We start from the raw sequence: 20,529 nt of genomic DNA, 5'->3' as shown, positions 1-20,529 counted from the left end.
AACAAGAATATTCAGCACCAATGAAGGTTTTAAAGTAATCTGTAAAGATGACTTTGATTCAGATAAAATCCTTTCAAAAGAAGCCAGAGATATATTTTACAATGAAGGCCTTGTTGTTGTCATGCCACCAGAACAAAAAGCAAAAAGATCAGTTTTCGTTCGTCAAGTCGACCAAGAGATCGGGAGGAAGACATCTGAAGACCTGAAAGATGAACTGGAACGCCAAAACAGGTGGATGAAGATTGAAGAAGTCATTAAGATAAAAGACTATACTCATGTTTTTAAGATTACTTTTGAAGAAGTGTCAATGGCTGAGAAAGTTTTACAACAGGGCTTTCTAATATTCAACATGTCAGTCACACCACATCAAATAAAGAAGGAGACATTCATCAGTCTGCAAACTTGCTTCTCCTGCTACAAATATGAAGAACACACAACGAGAGACTGTCCGGAAAAAGAAAAAAAAGTACTGCTCAGATTGTGCAGGCGACGACCATACCTACACTGAATGTAAGAATACACATGTTGGCTGTCTCAACTGTAAGAGAAACGGGAATGTATACATAGGACACAGGACGTTAGCAATGGCATGCCCAATAAAAAAAACACATGATAAAGTACAAGGAACAAGAAACAAGGAAAAAGGAACAAGACAAGAAGGATACGACATACGTCGAAATAGCCAAGAGAGCGGTCCAAGAGGCTCATAGACCAGAATCCACCATATTAAACTTAAGTGAGCCAATACATGATAAGGTAATGATTAGTATGATCCACGCACATTTGCACAATATCATTGCACCCGGATCATACAATGAGGAATTAAGGAAAATGTTTAAATTGAATAGCCTACCAGAGATGATATTTCCAGAGAATCCACAATCCGAAAAACTATTTCAGGCAACATACGCAAGCGAACTGAGAGAAAGACTACAGCTAGACAAACAAAGGTTTGAGCAAGGAGCAACAGCTGATACACAAGGAACACAAGCGACTGATAGAGATCCCAGACAAATGACTAGAAGTGACAAAGAGAAGATAGAAATAACAAAAGGACAGACTATAAGACAAAGGAGTAGGAGGAGAGAAGATAAGATGGAAACTGAACACAATATACAACCTGAATCTGCTGAAGATATTGGATTAAAAGTTATCACTACAACAAAACATGGAATCCCAACATCGAGACCAACAGGAGGGACAATAGTAAAAAACTGTGAAGGAGGGATATACAAGTGGACATATCAAGAAAAATCCCGAAGTGAAGATTATGTCTGCTCACTAATTACTACGGACAAACTAAAGATTACGACCAATGACTTTAAAATAGTAGACCGGTCAGAGTTTAGAAGAGTCAGAAGCGGGAAACAGGATGATAGGTCTCCACTTCAACAGTTACAATCCAAGTATAAGAAATAATGGACAATAGACAAACAGTAAGAACTTTAAGAATAATACAACACAAAGTGAGAAACTGCAAGACCGAGAGAATTAACCTAAGTAATATATATCAAGAAATTGACCCTGACATTATACTAATAAACAGTCACGGTGAGACAGAAAACAACAACATAAAACTCTTTAACTATTATGTAAACCAAAGAAATAAATCGGGCGAGAAAAATGACGGAGTAGCTATAGCGGTTAAAAGAAACTTAAAATTTAAACTAATCGATGACTTCCAGGATGAATTTCTAGCAATAAAAATAAATACAACTCAAGGAGACGTAATTATTGCTACTACTTATCTGCCACCGAGACGACCCTACTTACCTATAGAAGACCTATTAAAATTGGCTAACAATAGTCATCCGATGTACATCTTAGGAGACTTTAACGCCAGACATAGGATCTTTGACAATACAAATAATAACGTCGTGGGAAACGCCCTTAATCAATTAATAAATTTAGGGAAAATCAACCATCTGGGTCCTAACTTTCCAACCTGGAGAAATCACAATACACAATCGACACCTGACAAAATTTTTACCAACAACAAAGCCTTTTTCAATTACCATATAATACAGGGACCTCTTACAGGCAGTGACCATCTGCCAATTATACTAACACTGTCAACAAGCCCCATACAGATACCAATAAAAAAGAGACTGAAAATGAGTAAAACAGACTGGGACAGCTTCAAAGACGACTTAGGTAATCACCACTCGATTAACCTACAAGGGAAAACAACAGAAGATATAGACTCAGAAATGGACAGACTGCACTCAGCAATAAAAACATCTATAACCAAACACACTCCTACTTCACACTTTAGAACATTACCCAACAACAGACTATCAGAAGAAGTTAAATTAATCCAGACCTATTACAATGAAATAAACAGGTATATGGAAAGGCACGGCAGTAACAGATGGCTATATACGACACAGATAGCACTACATGACATGACTAAAGACACAAAAACATTTTGGACTTCCATAAACAAGATGATGGGGCACAACAAGCAAAAAACACCATACATTAAAGACCAAAATGGAACAAAATTGTACGAGGAAAATGAACAAGAGTCAGCATTCAAAAGGGAATGGGTAAAAGTTTTTAAAATATCAGATGAGGAAAATGAAGATTTTGATAGTGAACACGAAGAAAGGATAGAAGAAGAAATGGGAAGACATATACATAGAATCACCCCAAGGCAATATATAGACTATAACTTATTACCTAATAATCAAATAATAACCATGGGAGAAATGATGCACTGTCTGAGGAAGTTTAAGGAAAAAGCCCCTGGGCTCACAGGTATTACACGAAATATGATCATGAATCTACCTGAAAACATTTTAAATACACTATTAAACATTTATAACGCATGCTTAATAACTGGTTACTTTCCAGACAAACTAAAATATGCTAAAATGATATTTATTCCGAAGGAGGGTAAGGACAATAAGGAAATATTAAACTACAGGCCAATATCTTTATTAGAAATTACTGGGAAACTATTGGAAAAAATTTTAAATACAAGACTTATAGCCTTTTTAACACAACATGGGAAAACTAACAACAGACAACATGGATTTATGCCCAATAGAAATACCCTAACTGCAATAGCTATAATAACGGAAATAATTGCAATAGAAAAAAGCAAGGGTAACCAGATCAATATAATTTTAAGGGATGTTTCTAAGGCCTTTGATAAGGTTTGGCATTTAGGCTTAAAATATAAAATATTAAAACTGGGACTTAATGAATACTTTCTAAGAATATTGTGTAACTATTTAGATGGTAGGAGAGCACAAATTCAAATTGGAAACTTTTTGGGAACTATGTTTAATCTTGAGAGTGGAGTACCTCAAGGAGGATGCCTTTCTCCAACACTATATACAATTTATACTTCAGACACACCTCAACCTACCCCCTTTAGCGAATATGTAATGTTTGCTGATGATATTACTCAAATAGTATCATACCCAGGAAAATCAACCCAATTTATGGCACTCTACACGGTAAGAGCGATAAAAAACATAAATGATTTTGAGAAAAAATGGAAAATCAGGACAAATAAGAACAAATTCAAGATAATACCAATAGCCAAGATTAAAACAAGTCCAGTAATAGTCGACCAGGAACTATACCCATACGACACTGAAGGCAGGATGCTTGGATTAAAACTAACAAAAAGAGGATATATAACATACTTAAAAGATAAAGAACGACAGGCAAGAATAAGATTATCAAAAATAAAACGCTTTAAGAACCTTAGCATTAATAACAAGAGAAAGATATATATTGCCCTTGTCAAATCAATTATGGACTACCCATCCATCCCATTGAACACCCTTAGTAAAACGTGCATTAAAAGGTTACAAACAGTACAAAATATAGCCCTTAGATTTATATATAACATAAAATATACAGACCACATCAATAATGAACAGCTACACAAGAGAGCAAATCTCTTAGCAATCAATGTAGATATACACAACAAAGCTGTAAATATTTGGAAAAAAGTGACTGAACTTAACACAGAAACATATCAAAACTGGATAAATAATATAGACAACGAAGAATTCCAAGAACACAGTTGGTTTAAATCAGCCAGGAAGAAAGTAATTGAACCATCTCCTGCCCCAATATACATATAAAACATTAATAGAGAGAATAAAAGATGAGAGTGACCTACCAGCTCCACTAAGAACCTGGCAGGCCTCTCCATACAGTGTACCTTTAGACTAACATAACTAATATTTAACATTTAACATTTAACATTGAACTAACATCTTAGCAAAAAAAAAAAATGTGACTACCCTCCCAGCTACACAAGGACCTGGGCGGGCTCACTAACTCCGAAAAAAAAAAATAATAATAATAATAATAATGTGATTACCCTCCCAGCTACATCAGCTAGGAAGAAGTAATTGAACCACCTCCTGCCCCAATATACACATTTACACATAAAACATTAATAGAGGAATAAAGATGAGAGTGACCTACCAGCTCCACTAAGAACCTGGCAGGCCTCTCCATACAGTGTACCTTTAGACTAACACAACTAACACTTAACTAACACCTCAAAAAAAAAAATATAAAAATGTGACTACCCTCCCAGTTACACAAGGACCTGGGCGGGCTCACTAACTCCAACAATAATAAAAATAATAATAATAAGCAGCATTATATAAATAAACCAATATTAATACAAAGGTCTGACGACCCAAGGGAGCAGAACAAAGATAAAACACCAATAAGAAAGATGAAGCGATCTGGTTGAGCCCAGATTCTTTCTACTTCTGCTGTATTTCAGTTTCACCACTTTTCCCCTCAACCCCTAATAATCTTCTTTCACCTCTTAACTAAAGACTTCGTACTCGTACCGGTCACAGTCATGGGCTTGTGGGCCGGGGGTTCGAATCCTGGCGGGTTGAGGTGATGATTGTGTATATATATATATATATATATATATATATATATATATATATATTATATATATATATATATATATATATATATATATATATATATATATATATATATATATATATATATATATATATATATATATATATATATATATATATATATATATATATGTAACTGGTCGGAATTTATTGGACTTTAAATTTCTCATTTGACTTGGGGTTTATTAAAGATTATTAGATGGTTATTGCAGTGGAAGCGCCCCTTAGTGAGAAATCCCGAACCAGCACAAGAACACTTAAATTAACTAAACAAAATGAATTGTCCGTGACCTGTGGAAGGATAGCGTCTGTGACTGGGATGAATGAGACACACTGTAAAATCTACACTTATACTCCCTCCAACACTACAGACACGATCAAATAATGGTACACCAATATGCGCACCTCTTAACCTGAACTTAAAATAATACTCTGGGGAATAAAAGTTATGCATGATGTTGAAATTATTAGAAACTCAGGCAATGCCTCATTAGAGGATAATAAGTTTAAAGTATTAAGAAATGTTGCTTGCACACATGAACCAGGCCTTGAGGGCTTTCAACAAAATATCAATCACCGAGAAAATGGTATTAAAAAAATAAGAAATTAATAACTCTACAATGAATAGGCCTTAAGGGCACTCACCAAAATTATATCCAGCACTGAGAAAATGGTATAAAAATCAGAACTTATTAACTCCACCCGGAATAGGCCTTCAGGGCGCTCAACAAAATTATATTACCCCAACAGATACACACCTCCTAACCTAACTTAAACACTACTCTGGGGAACAAAGGTTATACCCGAGATTGAGATTATAAAGAAATATTAAATGCACACAGCATACATAAGTAACTGAAAAATAGTATTAATTACACACAAAAATATTGTCACTATTATTAAAAAGTTACTGAGTCCACCAATACCCGTGAACCATGCTGCCTAACCTAACACACACACAGATTCCACCTGCACTCCGTAGTCGCTTAAGGCACAACCAACAGGCACCCGTAGTTTAAGGCCCAAATCAGCCTTTCTCCACCTTGGAAAGTGTACCTCTAAACTCCACTGACTCTTGGCCCCAGTGTGCGACCCTGTATCACTCAGCTGGCTTCACTTTACTCCCAGTACATCCATGAAGCGGAAGGGAGTGAGCCAATCAGACCTTGTACAGTTGAGAGAAGCTTTAGCTTCCCGTTAGCAAAAAGGTTTCACTAAGCTGCTTGAGATATGTGGTATTGTGAGCCGAGGTAGAGGAGAGCTGATGACCCCAACGCTCGTCCCGTCGTCAGCTGGGCACCCAGACGGCTAGATTCACTCAAGAGATCCTTTGATACCCCGCTAAACAGTGACAGGCCTACACTGATCGGTCCAATGGCGACAATCGCAAATCCTCAATCATCAACGGCAGTCTCAAACGGCAGTCAATCTCTCGCAGTCATCATTCTTGCAGTCAAGTGGGTTCTGACGGAAACCCTGAAATTAACTCACTGTTAGCTCTTGATAACTCTATCACTGCCCTATCTAACCCCTATTTGAGATCGAATGAGACTTACTTGGTATACTGCAATAGCGCAACACAGGTGACTAGGCCACGTGACTATTTCTGTGGACGGACGCGTGAGTGAGGACTAGCGAGCCTTGTGTCCTCTCAAGGCGTTAGCTTAGGCCTAGTGACATATTTTCTACCTAACTAATAACTTTCTTGGGACACCCGTAACATTCTTCAGACTGGTAAACGATCTATAATAATTTCAAATTCAATAATAGTCCCTTAACTTCATGAATCGCATCATTATTAATTCGGAAAACTACATTCAATATCGTATAGGCCTAGTTCCACAAATTCTCGCATGTAGCGGGAGCGCGGTCTTCCCTCAGACGACCTTGAACTCAGCATCTCCAATGGCGCGACGTTTGATATTACACAAAAGTTTCTGAATATTACATATATATATATATATATATATATATATATATATATATATATATATATATATATATATATATATATATATATATATATATATATATATATATATATATATATATATATATATATATATATATATATATATATATATATATCATGTAGATCCACAATGAAAACGTGGATAAGATAAATCTTGATAAAATCACACGGGAAAAGGGAAACAACGGAGCACCTTAGCTTTCGTCTTTATTCAAGACATCTTCAGACATCTTCAGAAGATGTCTGAAGATGTCTTGAATAAAGACGAAAGCTAAGGTGCTCCGTTGTTTCCCTTTTCTCTTGTGATTTTATCAAGATATATATATATATATATATATATATATATATATATATATATATATATATATATATATATATATATATATATATATATATATATATATATATATATATATATATATATATATATATATATATATATATATATATATATATATATATATATATATATATATATATATATATATATATATATATATATATATATATATATATATATATATATGAATATATATATATATATATATATATATATATATGAATATATATATATACATATATATAATCAACGACCATCAGCTCGTTGAACAGGCTTTGTGTGAAATATAACAGAGTCTAGAACTGCTTTTAGTGTCCTTGTGGCCTAGCCGGTAAGCGTTCCCTAGTCACACCCAGTAGGTCGAGGGTTCGATTCCTTGCTGGTGAGGTCGTTGATTATATGTTCAAAGTCCGCGTGTTATATGGACTAAAAATGAAGTATACATATATATATATATATATATACATATATATATGTATATATAAAATCAACACCTCAACCCGCCAGGATTCGAACCCACGGCCCACGAGCCCATGACTGTCACCGGGGAACGCTAACCCCTGGACCACCAGGATACTAAAAGCAGTCCTAGACTCTGTTATATTTCACACAAAGCCTGTTCAACAAGCTTATGGCGCCGTGTGGTGGTTACAAGTGTTCCCTGAAGAATGCAGTGATGGGTAGGGAAACACCGTGTAACACTGAAGTCCGTTTATTATGGATGAGAGAAATACAAGTGGTGACTCGCGTGTGCCATGCACGGCTCACACAGTTAGACTGAGGGTGCCTTGCCATATGGCAGCCTCGGGGCAATGTTGCCACATAAAGAGTGCAGTGTTGCCACGTAATTATATATATAAATGCTACTCGGCACAGTAGCTTATTTACAAGGTTGCTACTCGGCACAGTAGCTTAGATGCATAACCTACACCGTGAACCTCTAATGGGGACTACCCGTATCACGTACGTGGTCAGAGTAACGTTTTACCAAATCCAGCTTCGAAACACGAGGATCCATATATATTTCATTAGCCCAATAAACACGCAGACTTCTACATACAATCAACACCTCAACCCGCCAGGATTCGAACCCACGGCCCACGAGCCCATGACTGTGACCGGGGAACGCTAACCGCTGGACCACCAGGATTTGGTAAAACGTTACTCCGACCACCTACGTGATACGGGTAGTCCCCCATTAGAGGTTCACTGCGCCATAAGCTCGTTGAACAGGCTTTGTGTGATATATAACAGAGTCTTGGACTGCTTTTAGTATCCAGGATGGTGAGATTTTCCAACATAGGACTTCAAACAAATCTAACGAAGCCCGTGTTGAAGTCAGTGCTCGAGGATTCTGGACGCAGGGACAGCGAGCTTTCTTCGACATCAGGATTTTTTATCCCATGGCCGCATGTCACTGTAACCTAGCGCTCGATGCTGCACACAGGAGGAACGAGAACGACAAGATAAGGACATATGGGAGAGAATTCAAAACGTTGATCAAGGCAGCTTCATCCTCTAGTGTTCACAAACTCTGGTGGGATGGGACCAACTGCAAGATGTTTCTACGCCAGACTCGCGGAGGTGATCTCAGAACAGAAGCAGCAGCCCAGAAGTTATGTTACAGCCTGGATGAGATGTCGACTGTCTTTCTCTCTTCTTCGGTCGGCTTTGCTCTGCTTCAGGGGAACGAGAGCTTCTGCCCCAATGCCGACAACTGGTGCTAATATTGACTATGAGGCAACAGTCACTGAATGCCGCATAGATCTGCAGCTCAACTAATTCAACACAGATAGGATAACTACTTATGTATTAGGATATTTATTATTAAGGTAATAAAATAGCGACGAAGGTGTGACTATTGGGGGAGGCTGGAGGCCATGTTAACTTAAAATAAAAAAGTAGTAGTAGAGAAGGGGGAGGGAGGGACAAGCGAGTCACGATCCATTACTCGCCATCAAGCCTCTGAAGTGTTATTGGTGGGGATATACTCAGTTTGTGGGAGCGAGAATTTCACAGTGTGTCGATGAACGTTGGATGTCACCTTGAGCATCATCGCCGACGGCTCTTCTCATTCCTTACGACATTAAACGCAAATATTGCTCGTGTTCACCGGCGATCTTCAAGTAAGCCTGTGAGTGTTTGAATGGTGGGTGGCTGGAGTTGCCAAGTGTCAGTGCCAGTGTGTCGATAGGCCTACCCTAGCAAGGGTGGCATCGCGACTCTCGCCCCTATGGGGCCAAGTGCCTCGCGCTTTCGTCGCCTCAAGTAACGGCCACTCCATGTAGTGTCGGCTGACCAAGTGAGTATATATAACTAATGTTACATCAGCGAGACCATAGAAATGGTGGCTATCTCTACCAAAGTGACATAATCAAGTGTTAGGTGTGACAATTCTTGCTCCCAGTGGATTATTCTCATGTGTGGATTATCGTCCACATGGGGGGTGCCCGACACAACCACACGCGAGCGTATGCCCTTACTAAACGGACACCACAGGCCAGGCCGTCACCTCTGTGCCTCATACGCATAAGATCTAGTTTCTTCGTCCGTATGGGCCCAATAGCAGAGGTCGGAGGCGGAAGTATCTGTCGCCCAAGGTGCTGGTCACTATGCCTGGTAACATTCTTTGCTGCGTCTGTGCTAGCCCGAACCAAAACTGCACAAACTGTCTTTGTGCGAGAAACAATCGATCATGTGTGGATTGCAGGAAGCTAGACCAGTGTCGGAACCCACGTGGCAGGGAGCCGACACAGGCGGCCACAGTGGATATCGCCGGGACCCAACCACCCGATGATATCCCAAATGATAGCAGTGAGTCTACTCAACCCGAAAATGTAGTACTAATAAATGCTGCTCCCTCAGTAGCAGGTGTCCAGGTGGAGAATGAGAGACTGCCGCATCAGTGGAAAGGCATGTCGATGGAAAATGCAGGCGTATGGGTCAAAGAAACCTACTCAGAAATTGTCAAGTGGTCGCCCGGTAACTTATTTGAACCACCCAAGTGTGCGGCCACCAAAGAAATGATTCGGGAGATGACTTTCTTCATGACCGATTACACTCAGGACCGCTTCCTCGCCCCCCTAGCTCTTCAAATACTGGCAATAATACCACATCTATTTTGTCAGAGGACACACACAAAGGCTAAGCACAAAGAAAATGTGGCAGCAATGAAGAGAAGATCGACAATGTGGCGGACTGGGGCCCTAGATGATCTCCTATGTGAAGCAAGAACACTGCAGGAGAGACTAAAATCTACGGGTGACGGAAAGCAAAACACCGATGACGTGGCAAGAAAATTTGGAAACAAAATGCGTGTGGGAAAAGTGTCTCTCGCGGTAAGATCTCTCACTCAGGAATCTTCCGGTGGGGTGATGCCAATAAACAGAGCGACTTTAAACCTACTGAAAGAGAAACATCCCCCTGCAAGTGAAGTTGAAGGCATCAGGCTCCATGGTGACTATATCCCACCAAATGCTGTCCTGTTCGAGAAAATAACAGGAGAGATGGTGTGGAAAAAGGCACTGAAGACTCGTGGAGGAGCCGGCCCTTCAGGTCTGGATGCAAACGGTTGGAGAGTCATCCTCAGCACAAACAAGTTTGGCCCTGTAGCAAGCGATCTCTGCACTGCCATTGCCGCCCTTGCAAGAAAGCTTGCATCCTCTTGCTGCCATCATCTCCAGGCCCTGACGGCCTGCCGCCTTATTCCTCTGGAAAAGAAACCAGGATGTAGACCTATAGGGGTGGGGGAAGTGCTGAGGCGGATTATCGGAAAGTGCATAATGGAGGTGGTAAAGGACGATGTCAGGGCAGCAGCAGGGAACTTACAAGTGTGTGCTGGCCACCAGGCTGGTGGGGAGGCGGCCATTCACGCCATGAGATTGATATTCGAGCAGCGTGATTGTGAGGCCGTTCTCCTGGTGGATGCTTCAAACGCATTCAACATACTTAACCGCAAGGCTGCACTGCACAACATCAAGATCAAGTGTCCTAGCTTTGCGATGTATGTTGAAAATTCGTATAGGAATCCATCAGACCTCTACATAGTAAACAACAAGGCTCTACGAGGTGATACCATCCTGCAGTCGACTGAGGGAACAACACAGGGGGACCCCGTTGCAATGGCAATGTATGCAATAGGCCTATCAGTGCTCCAACAAGAAATAAAGTTTGAAACAACTGGGGTCAAACAAGTGGCATATGCTGATGACCTCACAGGAGCAGGAAAAGTGGAGGACATCAAAAAGTGGTGGGACCTGGTAACATCGCGAGGTCCACAAATAGGGTACCACCCAAACGCCAGTAAATCCTTCCTCATCGTGAAGCCAGATCATTATGATCGGGCTTTGGAGGTTTTCGGCGAAAGTGAGGTCAAAATAACTAAGGACGGCCAAAGACATCTAGGCGCAGTGATTGGCACTACGGACTTCAAGACCCAGTACGTATCGGGAAAGGTGAATGAGTGGGTTAGCGAAATCCAAGCTCTATCGGAGATCGCTAACACAGAGCCACATGCGGCCTTTGCAGCATTCACCCATGGAGTCAAGCATCGTTGGAACTACCTGATGCGTACCATCCCTGAGATCGGACCCCTCCTCCACCCTTTGGAAGAAGCAATCAGTGTCAAGTTCATTCCCAAACTAGTGAAACACCCTGACTTAACCCGAGCAGAAAGAACACTTCTTGCACTTCCACCAAGACTGGGAGGGATGGGACTAACTAATCCAGAGGAGATTGCTGACTCTGAACATCAAAATTCACTTAAGCTCACGGCAGCCCTCACTGACCACATAATAGCCCAGAATGCAACAGGGGAAGTGGACACCAGCGAAGTTAATAAGATCCGTAGGTCCATTACAACAGATCGGCAGCACTGCCAAAATGACATGTTGCAGCAACTATTGCTGCTGGTTCCAGAAAATTTGACAAAAAAAGTTGCTATAGCGCAGGAGGTGGGCGCCTCGAACTGGTTAACTACGTTACCGATAAGGGCAAATGGTTTCAGCCTTAACAAACAAGAATTTACAGATGCCATTGCTCTAAGGTACGGTTGGCCAGTAGATGGTTTGCCCTCCCAATGCGTGTGTGGCTCTCCCTATGATGGCGATCACGCCATGGTCTGCAAGAAGGGGGGCTTCATATGCATGAGGCATGACGAGGTAAGGGATCTCACAGCAAATATGTTGAAGGAAATCTGCCGGGACGTCATGGTAGAACCGACCCTCCTTCCACTGGATGGCGAGATCTTCCAACATAGGACTTCAAACACTTCTAACGAAGCCCGTGTGGACGTCAGTGCTCGAGGATTCTGGACGCGGGGACAGCGAGCTTTCTTCGACATCAGGATTTTTGATCCCATGGCCGTTTGTCACCGTAACCTAGCTCTCGATGCTGCGCATAGGAGGAACGAGAACGACAAGAGAAGGGCATACGGGGAGAGAATACAAAATGTTGATCAAGGCAGCTTCACTCCTCTAGTGTTCACAACCTCGGGTGGGATGGGCCCAAGTGCAAGATGTTTCTACGCCAGACTCGCGGAGCTGATCTCCGAACAGAAGCAGCAGCCCAGAAGTTATGTTACAGCCTGGATGAGATGTCGACTGTCCTTCTCTCTCCTTCGGTCGGCTTTGCTCTGCCTCAGGGGAACGAGAGCTTCCGCCCCTACTCCGACAACTGCTGCAGATATTGACTATGAGGCTACAGTCACTGAATGCCGCATAGATCTGCGGCTCAACTAACTCAACACAGATAGGATAGCTTCTTATGTATTAGGATATTTAATATTAAGGTAAATAAATGGTGGCAAAGGTGTGGCTATTGGGGGAGGCTGGAGGCCACGTAGTAGTAGTAGTAGTAGCAGTAGCAGGTAATAAAATGGCGGCGAAGGTGTGGCTATTGGGGGAGGCTGGAGGCCATGTTGAAAAAAAAGTAGTACTAGTACTAGTAGTAGTAGTAGTACTACATTTTCGCCCCGGGCCCCGATCTGGGTCAGTTACATATGCTTGGGTGGGCTTATCCCCGTAAAAAAAAATAAAAAAAATAAATACGTCCGGAACTTCAGTAAAATAACCGGTTGTAATCGGAACTTTCTCTGGTGGTATTCATTACTGTTTCTCAAATTAAAATATAATTAATTGTTAATGCTTCTTAATTCAATGGATAATTTAGCATAAAAAGTCCTGAATGGTTAATAAGTATTGATGTGTGTGCAGCTGGCTAAGCTGAGTGAGCGTTAAACTGGACAGGTACTGGACATGTCATCTAATGGCCCTGTGTCTTGACACAAACACGTCTAGGACTCGGGACACACCACAGAAACAGTAGTAGTCATTTAAGGTCCTCTACAAACCATTGGTTCCGTGTGTACAGTATTTATAAATAAGGAGAACTAAAATTCCAATCTTGATATAATTTATGAACCACCACATGCAGTGAAGGGATCAAACATCTATTTTCATTTAGCCCAAGCCATTATATAGTGGGTAGAGAGGCCATAATATAGTGGGTAGAGAAGCCATAATATAGTGGGTAGAGAGGCCATAATATAGTGGGTAGAGAGGCCATAATATAGTGGGTAGAGAGGCCATAATATAGTGGGTAGAGAGGCCATAATATAGTGGGTAGAGAGGCCATAATACAGTGGGTAGAGAGGCCATAATATAGTGGGTAGAGAGGCCATAATATAGTGGGTAGAGAAGCCATAATACAGTGGGTAGAGAGGCCATAATATAGTGGGTAGAGAGGCCATAATGGTAGAGAGGCCATAATAGTGGGAGAGAGGCCATAATATAGTGGGTAGAGAGAGCTAATAAAAGTGGCAGTAGAGAGGCCATAATATAGTGGGTAGAGAGGCCATAATATAGTGGGGAGAGAGGCCATAATACAGTGGGTAGAGAAGCCATAATACAGTGGGTAGAGAGGCCGTAATATAGTGGGTACACAGGCCATAATACAGTGGGTAGAGAGGCCATAATACAGTGGGTAGAGAGGCCATAATATAGTGGGTAGAGAGGCCATAATATAGTGGGGAGAGAGGCCATAATACAGTGGGTAGAGAAGCCATAATATAGTGGGTAGAGAAGCCATAATACAGTGGGTAGAGAGGCCGTAATATAGTCGGGAGAGAGGGCATTCTAGAAAAAATGCATTATAAATTTGACATTAGTCATAAACGATCTCCATTGTAATGCTTCATATGATGTATTAGGTAAGTTTCATTAATAACAACCATCATTTTTGTTGTCAGATTGGTCGCATTCTTCATTCTGGGGATAATCGTATTATCAACATTGTACTTCTTCTCGGGACTTGTTGCTTTCGCTGTCTACACTGATTGTGATCCACTCACCTCCGGTAAGATCGAAAAACCTGACCAGATTCTGCCATTCTTGGTGACTGACAAGTTGAGTCACTTGATTGGAATGGCTGGGATCTATGTGGCCTCCATATATAGCGGTGTTCTCAGGTATGTCTTCTTATTTAAAGTAATTTGTCAATTAAGAAATATTTACAGTTAAAAGTAGATATGTGTTGTCTAATTTATTGAAGAAGTACGAAACCTTTTAGAGTTATTATTCACAATAATTGATAAATGCTTAGAGAATTTTGTTGTAGCATATTTTGAATATCGTACCCCTGACTGAAGACCAGACACTGTATACTGATGTGAAATTGAAAAAGGTTTTGTGTTAGTCCATTAGGTTTTATCCAATAGTTGGATATTTACACTTATTGGTAAATTCTTAAATTCCTAGAAATTCTATTAGTCGTTATTAAAGACACGCCCAATACCCATATTTCTCAACTTTTTGTTTAGTACAAAACAATATTAACTTCTGTCTAATATCACCTGACAAATAAAATAAATTAGAAGACACATGATCTTATAATTCAACTGCTTCATTGTTAAGTATGTTCTGTGTCAAGAAGGTAGATAGTTCATCAGTGCAAATAGACTGGTACTTCTAGTGTATGTTTAGTAGAGTAGTAAATTGTTCATTCTGTAGCTGGAGGAACCCTTAATATGAAGGATAGTTAACAAGCCTCCTGTAAGGTGGTTTATCGAGGGTTGAGTGTCGTGACCATTGCTTAGTTTGTGTTAAGGATATCTTTTTTATAACAAAAATTACGATGACATTTATGAGTACTGGCTTGACCACAGCTGTAAATATCAAAACAAAACAAGTTAGACTCATAAGAACATAAGAACATAAGAAAATAAGGAGTCTGCAATAGGCCGGTTGGCCGCCTGTGCATGGCAGCTCCTGTCGAGAGTTACTACCACTCTCTATCATCCATGAATCCATCTACCTCCTTTTGAAACTTTCCAGAGTTCCCGCACTTACTACAAAGTTGCTAAGCTTGTTCCACTCGTCCACCACCCTATTTGTGAACCAGTTTCTTCCTATCTCCCTCCTAAACCTAAACTTATCCAACTTGAATCCGTTGCTCCGAGTCCTATCCTGCTCGGATATTATAAGAACTTTATCCATATCCCCTTTATTGATTCCTTTCACCCACTTAAATACTACTATCATATCTCCCCGCACTCTTCGTCTTTCTAGGGAATGCAAGTTAAGTTTCTTTAGCCTATCCTGATATGGAAGGTTTCTAAGTCCCGGAATCATTTTTGTCATTCTTCGCTGCACAGACTCCAGTGAATTTATATCCATTCTATAATAGGGGCACCAGAACTGAACCGCATTATCGAGGTGTGGCCTGACTAGCGCAAGATATAGTTGCAATAAGACCTCTGCACTCTTGTTACTTACACTTCTAGATATAAAACCCAATACTCTGTTTGCCTTATTTCGAACATTAACGCACTGTTTTCTAGGCCGTAGGTCCGGGCTTACAAGTACCCCTAGGTCTCTTTCACAAGTCGACTTCTCTAGGTTGATGTTGTTAAGTCTGTATACATTATAAGTATTTGTTCTTCCAATATTAAGTACGCTGCACTTGCTGGTGTTGAATTTCGTTTGCCATTTTTCAGACCACCCCTGCAATTTATTTAGATCCTCCTGTAATGCATTTGCATCCTGCCCTGAATTAATTTGCCGCCCTATTTTGGTGTCATCCGCAAACTTGCTTATGTCACTGCTGATCCCAGTATCTAGATCGTTTATGTAGATTATGAACAAGAATGGGCCTAGTACTGACCCCTGGGGAACCCCACTGGTTACACGGCCCCACTCAGATTTAACACCATCTACGCTGACCCTCTGCGTTCTATCTGTGAGCCATGATTTTATCCAATTTAAAACTTTCCCCTCGATACCATGAGCCTTAATTTTTCTCAGAAGCCTCTGATGCGGTACTCTGTCAAATGCTTTGCTAAAGTCTAAGTAAATAACATCGTAATTTTCGTCATTATCTACTACCTCGGAGACTTTCCTAAAAAACGTTAGCAGATTTGTTAGAAAAGATTTTCCCTTTGTAAACCCATGTTGAGAGTCGTAGATTAATTTGCTTTTCTCTAGATGCGATCGGATGCTATCTGCTATAATTGATTCAAGAAATTTCCCCACTACTGATGCTCTGTCTCCCTTTTTGAATATGGGTACTACATTTGCCTGTTTCCACAAGTCTGGCACAACTCCAGTGTCTAATGATTTTGTAAATAAGTTTACGAGGGGTCCGCTAATCTGTTCCCTACACTCTTTCAAGACTCGAGGGAAAACTTCATCTGGCCCTGGGGATTTTGTTTTCTTTAGTTTATTTATCCTCTTAAGAACCTCCTCTTTTCGGATAGTGATATTCTTTAATTTCTCTTCTTCTTTTCCCTTAAATATCAGTTCCACCTCTGGAATTTCATCTCAAATTTCTTCTGTGAAAACTGATAAGAAGTAGCTGTTCAATGCTTTGCTTTTTTCTTCACTGCCATTTATCACTTCTCCCCTCCCTGACTTTAAAGGCCCAACTTTGTCCTTGACCTTTGTCCTATATACCTGGAAAAATCCCTTGGAATTCGCCTTGGATTCTCTTGCTATTTTGATTTCATAGTCTCTCTTTGCTTTCCTTACACTTTTCTTAACATTCCTAGATAGTTCATCATACCTATTTCTGAGCTGCTCCTCTCCTCCCTTTAATTTCTTATATATTCCTTTCTTTATTCCTATGACATGTTTAAGATTTCTGGTCATCCACCTTGGCTCATTCTTATTTGACCTAATTTTTCTGTATGGTATATTTTGTTCTTATGCTTTATGTAGTATACTTGTGAATTTATTATAGTCATGATCAATTGTTGTGTCATCTATGACCTCACCCCTTCCTACTGGGGACTGACGTGATTGTTCTCAGGTGACCTCACCTAGGTACCTTCTTAACCCCTGATAATCCGCCAACCGAAAGTTTGGGACTCTGACCATATTGTCATTGTTTTTCGTTTCCCAATTTAGGGTGAACCTGATTTCTCTGTGATCACTGTTACCTAGTTCTTCCCCTACTGTGATATCTCTGATAATATTTTCTTTATTTGTTAATACTAGGTCTAATATATTGTCACCTTTAGTAGGTTCTGTAATTAGTTGTTTCAAAAAATTGTCCTGTTCTGCATCTAGGAAGTCTTCATATTCATAGTCACCTACTGTTACGAGTTGGGGATTTAGAATATAGTTATACGTCTACCCAGATCCCAACAGGTAACAACAATAAAAAAAAAAACAAAGACAATCGGACTATAAAAGGGTAGACAAAGGATGCGAGTTTTCGTTGTATATAATAAAGTACCATAAATCCCTTAACAAAATATTCAGCTTATAAATTACCCTTAACCAAACTTAACCTAAACATTAACAGTATATACATATTAATAAACATAAAACAATCTCGAAGCAAGTGGACGTGGGGAAATTAATACAAGATACTAGTACTTAAGTGAGGAGCTGAGATGGCTGACGAGTAAGGCTGAGTATTGTAGAAGACGGTAGGTAGTCACTGCACGTAGGTTTAGAGGATAGATGATCCTGTGGTCACTTCCCAGAGCCAAGTCCCTCTCCTCGAATTGGAGCCGACAAAGAAGACTTTGAGGAGGTGACGCAACCCAGGATAGGGAGAAGGGAAACCTCGGAGTGGTAACTAAGACGAGTCATACTCGTGTCTCGTCCCTAGATGGCGTTGCTCGTGGTGCTGGGTAGGTAGATCAGGACAATAGATGGCGTGCTTCGTAGTGCTGGGTGGAGGGGTTCGTAACACCTACAATGTTGTCCCAGTCAATAATACTGAAGTTGAAATCCCCCATAATGCATAGGTTGTTATATTTTGCTGCCCTACTCATTTCCTGCCATATTGGCTGAGCTGCTTCTTTGCCAAGACTTGGGGTCCTGTAAATCACTCCCATAATTAGTTTTTCTCTTTCTTCCGTGATTTCTACCCATACAGACTCGGTTCCTATTTCACCCTTTATTGAATTATTAATACAACATTTTAATGTATCCTTGACGAAGAGTGCGACCCCTCCCCCCTTCCTACCTTCCCTGTCCTTGTGAAAAAGGTTGTACCCTTCTATGTGGTACTCTGATAAAAAAATTTTGCTCGCCAGATTCATCCAACTTTCGGTGATTGCTATGACGTCTACATTCTCGGTACATACAACAGCTCTCAGCAAGTCTATTTTATTTCTAACGCTCCTACTGTTTGTATAGTATACATTTAAACCTACCCTTCCCTGGTCCTGTTTTACCCCTTGTCCTGAGCAACTAATTTTACTTCCCAGGACCTGCTTGTTTTTTGACTCCCACTTTCCCCGACCTCTCTCTACTGGCAAAACCCCCCTTTCGGAGTTACAATTTCACGCTCCAGGGATGCAGACAACGTCTTTACCCCCTCACGAGACAACCAGCTACATTGTTTGTGAGTTGTACAGAACCATGACAAAATACCAAGTCATTTTTCTTAATCTAGTGCTTCTTAATTAACGATTACATCATTTTTTCTATCAAGGCAAAATTATCAGATCCTTATAGCATTCATGTTCCTCACTTCTCAACACTCAGGCGGGAATGTTTCTGGAATGAATTGTTCGGTCAAATTCGGTTAGTTTTTTATGTGTAACATAAATAGCTTTTAACTGTATCCCCATTACTAAATTGAGCGAAATGAAATGAAATGAAATGATGGTCAAGTACTGTACTAATACATTTTACATAGCATGAATATTGAAGTTATTGTACTATTAAAAAAAATATTTTGTTTGTCTGTTCGCTATTGTACAGTCACCCAAAAAGTCCTGTCGCCTTTCACCCTGAACCACGAACCCCGAGATTCAGACTCGTGAACCCGAAGCAGTTGACACTGATAATATATTCTGCCCATAAATGCTTCGGATTCAAGAGTCTGAATCTCGGGGTTCGTGGTTTAGGGTGAAAGGCGACAGGACTTTTTTGGGTGACTGTACGGCTACAGTTTTGAAAACAGAGAGCTGGGATTTTACATGAAGATGTTCATATACCCAAGGAGTGTCCGGAAGGTGATATTTGGGGAGTTGATCATGTGAGAGAGGGAGCAGGGAGTGACGGGAACCATACACTATGTTAATATTTTCCCTCACCAACAATGCCTCTTATCAGCCTGCTAGATGTATGACCATCGCATCCGCAGCAGATCTTATGTAATGCCCCCCCCCTCCCTCCCCCTCCCCCCGAAAAAATCCTCTTACCCATCTTATGGTTTACAAACTCCATTATGAATAAAAACACCTTGAAAAACCGACAGGTAAACTGAAAATATATTTAATTAAAAGTATCCAATAGAAGTTATCTTACTGGTTCACAGTCAGACAAGTCCACTAAGTGCCAAAGAAAGTCTTTTGGATTTTTTTTGTTAACGTAAGTCAAATAAGTCAGTAATGGCTAGTGCTAGTTGTGAGCAGGGCTGTGCCCTTTTGAGGGCCGAGTTAGTGGCCGGGTTAGTGAAGGTCAAGGACGAAAACTTGAAATTAAAGGAAGTGATTGCGAGGATGAAGGAAGAAGACACGAGACAAGGAAAGCCCGTGTCTGATGAGGACACAGGCGAATGGAGGGTTGTGAGGGCTGTGACGATCAAACTGGTGGTGAGAAAAGACACCAAAACGACAACATTTAAGTGTAAAAACTCTCTTTTATTCCTTTGATAGACGAATTGGACGTTAACATAGTCAGGGCTGACAAGGAAGGTACGAAAACCTAATTGTTGGCGATTCCCAGGTACGGTACCTCGATAGAGTTTTTCGTGGTAACAATAAAAATGTAATGAGGGTTTGTTTGCCAGGAGCTGGAGTGGAGGATATAGTTGACAGGATTGACAATATCTTGTCTGGT

General features: G+C 40.5%; 1 protein-coding gene across 1 annotated transcript in view; it reads left to right on the top strand.

Annotated features, from left to right (window-relative positions):
* Window positions 1-20,529, top strand: part of LOC121879328 (sodium-coupled monocarboxylate transporter 1-like) — an 89,787-nt gene that overhangs the window by 50,250 nt on the left and 19,008 nt on the right. Inside the window, exon 7 of the mRNA XM_042385933.1 lies at window positions 14,478-14,696. Within this exon, the coding sequence (XP_042241867.1) occupies window positions 14,478-14,696 (219 nt within the window). The remainder of the gene's footprint in view (window positions 1-14,477; window positions 14,697-20,529) is intronic.

This window comes from Homarus americanus, unplaced genomic scaffold, assembly GCF_018991925.1.
Source record: "Homarus americanus isolate GMGI-L3 unplaced genomic scaffold, GMGI_Hamer_2.0 scaffold16894, whole genome shotgun sequence".
Lineage (NCBI taxonomy): Eukaryota > Metazoa > Arthropoda > Malacostraca > Decapoda > Nephropidae > Homarus > Homarus americanus.
Note: the sequence above shows the minus strand (reverse complement) of the source record. Positions and strands in the feature narration are given on the sequence as shown.